Source organism: Anopheles merus, chromosome X (assembly GCF_017562075.2).
Source record: "Anopheles merus strain MAF chromosome X, AmerM5.1, whole genome shotgun sequence".
NCBI lineage: Eukaryota > Metazoa > Arthropoda > Insecta > Diptera > Culicidae > Anopheles > Anopheles merus.
The window spans coordinates 21,954,034-21,966,119 of NC_054081.1; the positions used below are offsets into that span (position 1 = coordinate 21,954,034).

Below are 12,086 nucleotides of genomic sequence, written 5' to 3' on the forward strand. Positions count from 1 at the left end.
CACTAATTTTAATTATATTTACAAAGCGAACTTTTTCAAATTTTTATGATATAAACCTTCTTGAATCAATTACAAAATTTGACTGGACTTCGTTGGACTGACACCCCCTCCCGCTCGTTTCTTTCATAGCGCGCTGTGCGCTTTTCTTCACACGGACTTGGTGCACCCGAATCAAAACAAAAACTTGAACACATCAAACTCGGTTTATATTTTATCACTTTTATTGCAAATAAAAGCACATTAAAATACATAGCTTCACACAATCTTTCTGCAAACCACACACATTCATTATATAAAAAAATCATCGTATTTCAAATAGCCCTCTAACTGCGTGGATCCCGTTGTTGAGGTTCAATACAGTGTAACGTCCGGACTAATATCGCCCACTGTGTACTCAACCTGAACCCCGAACGCAGCGGTATAAACGCGTTATACCTTGACCGCTGGAGCACCCGGTGTGCTAGATGAACTGTCATAGAATAAAGCTCTCTTCTTGGCGCGACATTGAACTGAACAGACGTAAGCCACTGACTTCTGCGTATAATTATTTGTGTGCTCTTCTGGATTGTGTTAAAATAAATTAAAACGGCCAATTAACCTTCCACCATCCGTAAAACGCTTGGTCGTTACATCTCAGAAGTGGGATAACCAACAAAAAATCGCCTACAAACCGCATGCAAGCCGCTTAACCAGCCGGTATACGTGTGTCTGTGTACGTGTGTGCGTGTGACATAACGCCATTTCATAAAATGGTGGGCAAAGACGAACTTCACCGGGCGCTCATCGAAGCCGGCGTCAACGTACCGAATACCGCCACCGTCACACAACTTCGTCAACTTTACGCCTCTCTCGAGCTGGTCGCTCGTTCCCCCCGTGCGGCGCAGCCCACCACCTCGGCCATGGCATCGGTTTCCTCTTGCGCAAACCATCCCGAGGCCGCCATTTTGTATCACCCTCATGAAAATGGCGGTGACGCCGTTAATGATGCCGCTTCGACGAACAACACCACCGACGCCAATGCTAATCTGCCCTCCGCCCAAGGTGTAGCCGCCGCCCTTCCCCGCGATTCCAACGATATGGAGGCTCACATCGAAGCGCTGCGAATGCAGCTACAGTTAGCTGAATTGCGTCAGAAAGTGCATCAACTCGAGGCGCAGGAACCGACCACCATTTGTGTAAAGGATTTTGAATCCTTCATCGAGCCGCTTGATGCTGAGAAAAATTCCGATGTCATCCGCTGGTTCCGTGATCTGGAACGCGTTTTCTCACTTCACCGAGTATGCGATGCGGACAAATTCTTGTTCACTCTTCGGCTCCTCACAGGCACGGCAGCTAACGTCGCAAAAGAATTTGCCGTCACCACTAACGACGAACTGAAGATGGAGCTGATCGACAACCTTCATTTCGTCGCTACTCCTGAATCTGTGTACCGCCAACTCCGCCATCGCCGGCTGCAGCCCCAAGAATCTGCCCTCCGCTACCTGTTTGACATGCAGCGCATAGCTGGCCAAGCCGACATCCCCGATTCGGAACTGATCCCGATCGTCATCGACGGCTTGGGAAGCCCGTCAATTACTTCAAGCCTGCATTTCATGCCTCTCACGATGGAAGATTTCCGGAAGAAGCTGAAGCTTTTCGAGTCTTGCCGTCACCTTCGTACCATCAAGCCCCCTTCCGCCGATGTTCGGGCCCCGATGAACAGCCGTATGGAACGGCCCCAACCGTCGCAGGAACCTGTCCGCTGCTTCAACTGCTCCCGATTTGGACACCTTCAGAGTTCCTGTTCCAAGCCGAAGCGCCCACCCGGCGGATGTTTCCGCTGTTTCCAGACTGGGCACGTCTACCGTAATTGCCCTGAACGTCGGGCCAACGCCACTGTTGAGGGCGGTATTCATTCGGACGATACTCTCAGCACAAACCAAGAGGTGAGTTTGACATTTTCACACCCTTCTATTGAGCGTACCACCCTCAACCGCGTCCGTTCACTTCTTTATACCGGGAGTCCTGTGAGCTTCATCAGTGACACAGTAGTACCAGCTAGGCTGCTAGGACCTCTTTCAACAACTGAATACTGCACTATGGTTAAGGGACCACTTTATTCTAGAGGACGAATTAATTGCACAATCCAGTTTAGAGATCATTCTGTTCGACATTCTTTTATTTTATTACCTGGAATTGCGTGGCCTGTCATTATTGGTCGCGATTTACTGAACTCTCTTAACATTTCTCTTACTTATTCATCTTTTTCAAAATCATGTATTACTAGAACCCCGTTGACGGAACTTGAAGAAATTGATACAACTCTTCCAGAAAAATTTGAAGATGCTATTAGGAGTATTTGCTCGCTCGATGTAATCGAAGGCGAAAATTAACTGGATTTAGGAGGTACTCTATCCTTAGAGCAGCATTCAATTGTTATTTCTATTATCGAGAATTCATACCTCAAATATATTTCAAACACTAAACCACTCGTACATCCAATGAATATCAATCTTACTCATGATACACCATTATTCACTAAGCCGCGTAGATTTTCTTATGGCGAAAGACAACAGGTGAAACAAGTCGTTGATAAACTCCTAGCGCAAAACATCATCCGCCCTAGCAATTCTCCTTATGCTTCCGCATTAGTTCTCGTTAGGAAAAAGAGCGGCGAGGTTCGTATGTGTGCGGATTACCGGCCTCTCAACAAAATTACTGTTCGAGATAATTACCCCCTACCCCTTATCGAGACTTGTTTGGAGCATCTGTGTGGGAAAAGATTCTTTAGTTTGCTGGACTTAAAAAGCGGTTTCCACCAAGTCCCAATGAGTGAGGAATCCATCCCTTACGATTCTTTTGTAACCCCAGATGGTCAATTTGAATATTTGAAAATGCCCTTCGGTCTCCGTAACGCCCCTTCCGAATTCCAACGTTTTATCAATTCCATTTTAAGAGAATTTATTGATGACGGCAGAGTAGTCGTCTATCTTGATGACATCACCATCGCTTCCACCGATCTTAACTCACATTTTAGCACTCTTCGATCCGTCTGAGAAAAGAATAAACAGAACAATTTGGAACTCCGTCTTGATAAGTGTTAATTTGCTCACGAGGAAATAGAATACTTGGGCTACAAAGCTAATTTCAATGGGATTCAACCTAGCGATCGGCATATTCAAGCGCTTACCAATTACCCTATGCCCACTAACCTGAAGCAGCTTAGGCGCTGTCTCGGGTTATTTTCATATTTCCGACGCTTTGTTCCCTCCTTCTCTTGCATAGCCAAACCTATGACAAAACTACTTGAGAAGGACGAAGCATTTAATTTCGATTCAACTTGCGTACACACTTTTTAAACCCTACGTAACAAACTTGTTCATTCCCCTGTTCTTTCCATCTTTGACCCAAAGCGGGAAACCGAATTACATTGTGACGCGAGTGCTTTTGGCTTTGGTGTCATACTCCTTCAAAAACAAGACGACAATAAATTACACCCTGTCGCTTACTTTTCCAAAACCACTTCAAAAGACGAGTCCAAGTTACACAGTTATGAACTTGAGACTCTTTCCATCATTTACGCTCCTAAGCGCTTCCACACATATGTTCATGGGCTCCCCATTAAAATAGTAACTGATTGCAACTTCCTGGTTGAGACCCTTAAGAACCGTAATGCTTCCGCTAAGATTGCCAGGTGGTCCTTGTTTCTGGAAAATTACGATTATACCATCTGCCATCGCTCAGGTACCTCTATGCCCCATGTCGACGCACTGAGTCGCACCGAAGCTGTGGGTGCCATCGGTGAGATTGACCTTGACTTTCAGCTTCAAGTAGCTCAGACACGTGACCCATCTATCGAAGCTCTTAAACATCGGTTAGAATCAGAAGAAGTTGACGGATTCTTACTTCAAGATGGGCTTGTCTATCGCAACATACCTGATGGTCAATCTCAATTGTATGTCCCTTCGGAAATGGTCGACAACGTAATTAGACAACTCACGAGTGAATTGGCCACCTAGGCATTAACAAAACCTTCAGCAAAATTAGTCAGCATTATTGGTTCCCCCATATGAAGCAAATTCATTAAGAACTGCCTCAAGTGTATCATTTATTCTGCACCTCATCATACTAATGCCCGAAATATATACAGCATCCCCAAAGAACCTCTGCCCTTCGATACAATTCATATCGATCACTTAGGTCCACTGCCAAGTTCCCCTTTACGCAAGAAGTACATACTTGTTGTTATCGATGCTTTCACTAAATTAACCAAACTTTACCCAACCTCTTCAACTAATGCAAAAGAAGTGTGTTCTGCCCTTTCCCAGTACATGTCTTACTATAGCCGCCCTAAGCGGATTGTTAGCGATCGTGCTACTTGTTTCACCTCCACCTTGTTTGAGAACTTTTTAGAATCGCATAACATCGCATAACATAACTTTTTGGAATCGCATAACATTAGCCATGCCCTCAACGCCACCGGATCCCCACAAGCCAATGGACAGGTAGAGCGGGTGAACCACGTGTTGCGTCTCATCCTTAGCAAGCTATCTGATGCTCCAGACCAGACCGATTGGGTGTCCAAGTTGCAATCAGCGTATGCCTTAAACAATACCGTCCACACATCTACGAACTTCTGCCCCTCGGTCTTGCTCTTTGGTGTTGAACAACGCGGTAAGATTCCGGATGAAATAGTCGAACACTTAGACGAAAAATTTGACCAAGTACCTAGGGACTTAGGAGCCATTCGGGCTAAAGCGTTAGAAAACATGGAAGAATCTCAACGGTATAATTAGGATTATTTTAGCAAGAAGCATAAACCCCCACTATGTTACAAAGAAGGTGAATTAGTAGCCATACGTTATACCGATACGACCGATAGCGGTAATAAAAAGCTCAATCCCAATTTCAGGGGACCGTATGCCATTCATAAAGTGTTACCTCATGATAGGTACGGAGTACGTGACGTAGAAGGGTGTCAACTCTCACAACTACCCTACGATGAAGTCCTCGAAGCGAATAAGTTGCGACGTTGGACCGAGTCCAGTGATTAGGAAATTGAGGGCAATTTATTGTTCAGGATAGCCGAGCTGTAACGTCTGGACTAATATCGCCTACTGTGCACTCAACCTGAACCCCGATGAACCTGGAGCACCCGGTGTGCTAGATGAACTGTCATAGAATAAAGCTCTCTTCTTGGCGCGACATTGAACTGAACAGACGTAAGCCACTGACTTCTGCGTATAATTATTTGTGTGCTCTTCTGAATTGTGTTAAAATATATTAAAGCGGCCAATTAACCTTCCGCCATCCGTAAAATGCTTGGTCGTTACAACAGCAAAAAAAGCATTGAAATAGAGCAGCGCAAATCACACATTTAAGATAAATGGTGAAAGAAAAGCACAGCTTCATTTCAATGTGCACAACACTTCAACACTTAGCGAATCTTCGATCGCCCGGGACTTAGGCTAACACGCGCGCGGCCTTTCACGGCAAACGCTTGAGCTGAATTGACGATTTCGTGTGGTGGCAAGAAAGGGAGCGCACAGAGGAACACTCGCTGCACTAGTGCGAGCGAGACACCGATACCCGCATGCTGCTGCGAGAAAACCAAACTGAGCGCGCAGGCTGAAAGTGAACGCACACATTCACACATGTGTAATTGTGTGAGTGCAAAAACTGTGTAGAAACCAAAACACTTATATATTTACAGAATAATTCAATTTACAGGGCAAATATCTTTCCTGTTCTGGAGAGACTTTACATTTACATTTATTTATTTTAAGTATCGAGCCTCCATGGCCTACATACACAATTAAAACTAATGTCTTAAAAACTATGTGTTTCTAAAATTAGACGTAGTACAATCTCGAATGACGCTAGTACATTTCGGTACACTAAAGGACAGGTCTACAAAATTTGAAAATAAATTAAAGTTCATGGACATTAATAACAACGGATCCCTAGCACAGAAAAGACGATAACGAAAGTCAGTTATTAAAAATTGTCGAGTTCTTAAAGGTCTAGTAGGGACATAAAAATTTACATGACTTAGCAATAGAGGTGCATCGATTCTTCCAGTTAATAGTTTAAACATAAAAATCCTTGGGCAACCATTCTTCTCTTTTCCAAAGTTTCAAGCCCTAACAACTGATACCTCGTATGATAAGCTGGTAGCACGTCGCTATGTCTCCACGGAAGCCGCTTAATAGCTACCCGGGTAAATTTTCGCTGGATCCTCTCAAGCCTCTCAATTCTAGTAACTTGCTCCGGAAACCAAGCAACTGAAGCGTACTCAATCGAAGGACGAACAAGACAACAGTAAAGTGATTTTAAACAGAGAGGGTCATGAAACATTTTGCTACTTCTAATTATGTGTCCAAGAGTCCTGTTAGCCCTAGCAATTACGTCGTCAAATTGTTTGTCTAAACAAAGTTTCGTGTCTAAAATAATGCCTAAGTCCCTAACAGATCTGAAAGATCGAGGCAATAAAGTGTCAGAAAGAACATAATTAAAACATAATGGAGTTCTCGCACGAGTAAACGAAATAACTGAACACTTACTGACATTGAGTGACAAACAGTTTAAGGAACACCAAAGATTAAAAACAGAAAGAAAGCCTTGTAATCGGAGACAGTCATTAGAACGCACAGGAAAGTACATTTTAAGGTCATCTGCGTATAGTAGAACCGGACAGTCAGGTATAGCGTAAATAATGTCATTAATAAAGAGATTAAATAATAGAGGCCCTAAAATGCTGCCTTGAGGAACACCAGAGACCCTGCTAAATTCACTAGAGATGCAATCTCCAATCTTAATACGTACTGAACGACGCGACAGGTACGAATTCAGCCACCTAACTATGCTGATATGAAAACCATGCTTTAAAAGTTTGCTAGTCAAAGTATGGATATTGACGCTATCGAAAGCAGAGTGAAAATCAGTATAAACAGTATCTACTTGGAACCCTTTATCTAGCTGCTTGTAAGTAAAATGCAAGAACTGCACTAAGTTTGTGACGGTGGAGCGTTCAGGTAGGAAGCCATGTTGCAAAGGTGTAAATATGTTAATAGCACCATGCATTATATGTTTATGGACTAATAATTCGAACAGCTTACTGGGAGCACATAGCATCGAAATAGCTCGATAATTTGAGATGGAAGTTCTGTCGCCTTTTTTGTAAACGGGAAATATCCATGACTTTTTCCATAGGTCAGGGAAGAAACCAGTGCGAAGTGAATTATTAAAAATGGATGCTAGTGGTGAAGCCAATTCATCGATGCATGATACGATCACTATTCCCGGAATGTTATCGGGTCCAGAGGCTAAGGAGGGTTTCAGCTTTGAAGCCATTAAACGAACATCATCGATAGTAAAAGAAGGTAATGAAATGTCTACGGAGTCTTGTGCCACGAAACGTAACGCTTCCTCTACCTTCTGGTTTTGTTCGGGAAAGCTCGTGCAGCTACGCGCAAACAGCTCAGCAAAACCATTACATATTTCTCGCGTGTCAGTAAACAATCAACCATCAAGTGTCATGCATGATGGGAGGGAAGAACGTTTCATCTTACGGTCCATAAACTTCCAAAAAGATTTTGGACAAGCCCGAATGGATATCTGGACACGGCGAATGTAATTAGCATACAATTTTCGGTTATGAAACTTGAAGATTCTTGCAGCCTCCAGGAAATTGCTTCTATCGGCTTCATTGCGTGTACGACTGAATATACGATACGCAGAACGACGCATTCTTTCTAACCTTTTAAGGTATCTAGTGCACCATGGTTGAGAACTTGTAAATATTCGTTTAGGTACGAATTGTTCAATAATGTTTGACACTGCTGACGTAAAGTATTCAGAAGCAGCTTCTACATCCATGTTTCGAAGTCTAGTCCAATCAGTGTCCCTGATGGTGGTTATCAACCAGAACAATCGCGACAAGGGAGACATAGACTGACTGCATAGGCACGCTATCTTCAAAATCATTTGATACGAACACAAGATCCAATTGCCTTCCTAGGTCATTTACTATGCCACTGATTTGTTTTAAGCAATGGTAATTTATCAAATCCAAAAAGCGATTCTGACCAGGCATGGATGACGCGGGTTCATAGTGCCTATCGATAGCACGCCAGGAGATCATTGGTTGGTTGAAGTCACCCAACAGACACATCGTATCATTGTCGTTCATAGAAACACTCACACTATCAAGAGCCTCGTCGAGAGCAGTCATAATTGCAGTATTTGTACTAAGGTCAGGAGGGATGTAACTTACACCGACAAATATTTTACTTGAAGGCAACAGGATTTTAACCCAGCAGTGTTCAATACTCGTTATATTGGTGTGCACAGAAAGGCATTTGAGACGTTTAGAAACAGCAATCAGGACACCACCACCAATCTGTCTGGCACTGTTATTATCATTTCTATCGCTTCTATAGATAGCGTATTTGTCACAGATTACCTGCTGCGAAAGTATGGTATCATCAAGCCATGTTTCTGTGAGAACAATAATATCATGATCAAGCTCACTAGAAGCAATGTACACATTCTCAAGTTTAGTGCGTAGTCCATGAACGTTTTTGTAATAAATGCTAAGGTCATTATTCGTCATTGATCGTCCTTGATTATTACGGCAGGCGACCCCTGTAGGATTGACATGATAGTCGTGCGATTGTGTGAGTGTAGTGTCCGTTCTTTGGCGATAGTTTGTTTTGGTCTCACGATCAACAAGCTGCGTGCGCCCTTCGTCAGGCACTGCCTCAGCAGAAAGAATATCGTTTGTTGCAGGAAGAACATTCGTCAGGTAAGTGCAATTAACATTCACTAAAGTTGTTTCAGCGCCAGTGTTCCTCGATTCATGAGTCGTGTCAGGATGATTTATGTGACTGTGAGTGTGTGCGATGCGCGTGAAATGAATACCGGTAAATATTAGTGGGTTTGCTGTGTTGGTGATATGCGTGGAGTGTGTGCCGATAAAGTTGTGTGATCCAGCAGTGGTGGTGACCGAATATTTAGCACCGTAGGCAAAGTTGTAGGGGTGGAGAGACCCATTGGCGGTTGTAGACGAAAATTTGCTCCCGGCTGTTGAGTTCGGTAGTCAATGAATTCACGTACTGACAGGCCAAGGGGCCAGGTGTCGGGGGAAAGAGCCTTGTCACGTAGTGAAAAAGGCACTAACACTTTAAACGACAGGAATGAGAGTGTAGCCGTATTTGTACCCTGGCGAATAAGGCAGTATGCAGTAGCATCATCAATCGATAAAGCTTGTTTGACCATTTGTACAATTTGGTCACTGGTTGTATCGGGAGAGAGCCGGGAAATATACAGCGCGCATTTCTGCACCGTTGAATGAGCGGGAACTATTTTGATAGGAAAAAATGCTAGATCCTTTTTTGTGCCAGTAATCACAGGTGGTGCATGAGTTTTGCGTTGAATATCGTCAATTCGCTTCGTATTGTTGTTTTGGCTATTTTTTTATTGCTCGTAGCACCGAATGTAAACAATGCGTGATTGTCCTTAGTGACATCGGAAAACAAACGTTTGGATGGATTTATGCGACGAATTTTTGCGGGAGGGTGACTGCTACGTGGAGTTTTTAGATCAAGTTGGCTCATCCGTGCAAACCCTGTTTTGATTTCATTAGTCAATGGCTCCATAACGGTCTTGATGCTTTCGGCTACTGTTGTAATTGCCGCCTGGAAGCCAAATTGCATGGCTGCGTCTTTTACGTCTTGGTCTCGGATTCATAAAAACGTTGTTGCAGCCAATACAGCACCAGTGTATTTGTTTATATTCCGAAATGCGCTGGAACAGATCAGTAGGAACCGAAGTGCAGCGCTGATGAAATGGAGAGTCGCACAGGCCGCAGCTGATAGATGCCTCCGCAATTTCCATGGTGCAGGCGTTGCAAATACGGGCCATTCTACGGGAACGGTGCAGGTTGTCGTTGCAGCAACAAGAGCGATGGCAGGACGCGCGAACTCAGATGCGATCCGAAAAACGAAATTTACGCGAGTATTTTGAGTGAACAGAGACAAACGCACTATTGAACGATAATGGAACGGTGTTCTAAAATACCGTGATTATACAGAAACCGGAAAATAGTTAGATAAACAGCGCGATTTTCAAGAAAATATACTGAGCGATATGCGAATGCATCTTTTACGTTGCGAATTTGACTTTTTTTCCATACTTCCAGTTTTGAGACTTCCAGTTTTGAAGCAGGATTTTAAGTAATTAAAAAATACTTCAGATTGATATGTAGCTTAATCTAAAGCTTATTACCAAGCCATCATCAAATCTCTTTCAATCATCGTCAAAGTTTTGTTGGCTGTGTTGTAGCAATACCTCGCTGATACGGGGGTGAATCCGAAGCCTCTAGAAGGTTAACATAGGCTCTCCACCTCCTACTTCTACTCAATACGTCCCCGTCGTACAAAACGGTAAAATGTCTCTCAATTATCCAAGCTTGTGTATACGGGGAAACTAGACTTGGGCAAAATGATTCTTTGCGACGATTCGATCGAGCTGGCTCTTTTCCTTACTGCGAATCACGAGCGAGCGGTGATTCGTCCGTTCGCGCTAGCCATACCTTTGATTGGACAGGATATATAGGTGATATCTTTCGTGAGGTATTGCTTAATTAATGCAGCTTGTTCTCGAATAATAGAGTATAGAGCTAATGGTGACAAAAAATCAATACACAAAAATACACATTTTTTTACATCTTCGATGGGAGCACAACAATCACTAATGAGTTTTCATCTCATTAATTGTGCCCTCCGTTTTTTTCATCTGTGGCATCTGTTCATAAATTAAATAATGATCTTTTTAGACAATAGCTATAATCAGGCAGGAAGAAAAATAAAATATCACTCTGTGAACGAATATTACAAAAATCATCATAATAGTGAGTATTTAAGCAATACAGGGTTTCGCACGATTTATTGGTCAGTTCCCATGATTTTTTGGCCGTATCACATAGAATTTTGGTTCGTTCCCATAATTTATTGGTATTTTCCGATTGGATATCAATACAATTGGACCAAAATATTCTGGGAAACTACAAAAAAATCGTGAGAACGTACCAAAAAATATGGGAACTGACCAATAAATCGTGGAAAACCCTGTAAGGCAAAGCCGTCCTCCAGTATAAAAAACATAGCGTGAGGCAATTGAAATACTTTTTTTTTATTACAAAACAACTGATGTTATTTATCGCAGTAACTGGTTTCCTACAGCGAATACAGCGAAAAAATTCAGATTAGGTGATAATTATTATAACCACTATGAATCCATGTTGTGTGTGTTGAAATATACCTTGCTTTTTTAAATCAGATGTTTATCAGCGGCTCTACCACCTAGCACGCGAACGCACTGTCTATCAAAAATACGTAGCGAGAAGATCAGGGTAGCTCGTGAGCGGCCTGTTGGTCCAAAATCCATTCATAAAAAAACAGCCTAGCTCGCGAGCGCCAACATGCATAGTGAGAGGATCAAGCTAGCTCGTGAGCGCGCTGCCTGGACAAAATACGTAGTGAGAAGAAAAGGGGCGCTTGCGATCTACCTTGTTCTTCTCACTACGTATTTTGTCCAGGCAGCGCGCTCACGAGCTAGCTTGATCTTCTCACTATGCATGTTTATCTTCGCGAGCTAGGCTGTTTTTTATGAATGGATTTTGGACCAACAGGCCGCTCACGAGCTACCCTGTTCTTCTCGCTACGTATTTTGGATGGGCAGCGCGCTCACGAGCTAGGCTGTTTTTTCTGCATGGATTTGGATAGGCAGTGCGCTCGCGAGCTAGGCTGTTTTTATGCATGGATTTTAATCATATACCCAATGAAACATTTTGGACCTAGCTAGAACAAAAACTGGACTGTCTTGCTTTATCTTCTATATCGCTCCTGCTTGCACTCATTCGCGAGCGTTGAAATATACTCTCCCGATTTCATGTTCTCGCGAATTGCCTGCTGCTGTAAGAATGTATGAGTGAATGTACAGCGTTTTTCTCTGTGCTTCTTCTTCTCCCCCCTCGTTCGTACTCCCTTTTTACATCGATTCGATGTACGATTCCTGATTCGACCGCGCAGTAACATTTGTAAGGT

The 12,086-nt window shown here is 43.2% G+C and overlaps 2 protein-coding genes across 3 annotated transcripts in view; one reads left to right on the plus strand and one right to left on the minus strand.

The window, feature by feature from the left end:
* Positions 1-12,086, minus strand: part of LOC121594133 (zinc finger protein 236) — an 82,694-nt gene that overhangs the window by 44,311 nt on the left and 26,297 nt on the right. The window contains exon 5 of one of the 2 annotated variants that reach the window (XM_041917399.1): positions 1,920-3,031. The exons of the other annotated variant lie outside the window; for it this stretch is intronic. Coding sequence (XP_041773333.1) covers positions 2,966-3,031 — 66 coding nt within the window. The 3' untranslated portion in view covers positions 1,920-2,965. Of the gene's footprint in view, positions 1-1,919; positions 3,032-12,086 lie in introns of those variants that run through there. 2 annotated transcript variants of the gene reach the window in all.
* On the plus strand, positions 420-5,350 carry LOC121594379. Its single transcript, XM_041917598.1, has 2 exons — positions 420-1,925; positions 4,892-5,350. The coding sequence occupies exons 1-2, from the start codon at positions 750-752 to the stop codon at positions 4,910-4,912; spliced, it is 1,197 nt and encodes a 398-aa protein (XP_041773532.1). The 5' UTR covers positions 420-749; the 3' UTR covers positions 4,913-5,350.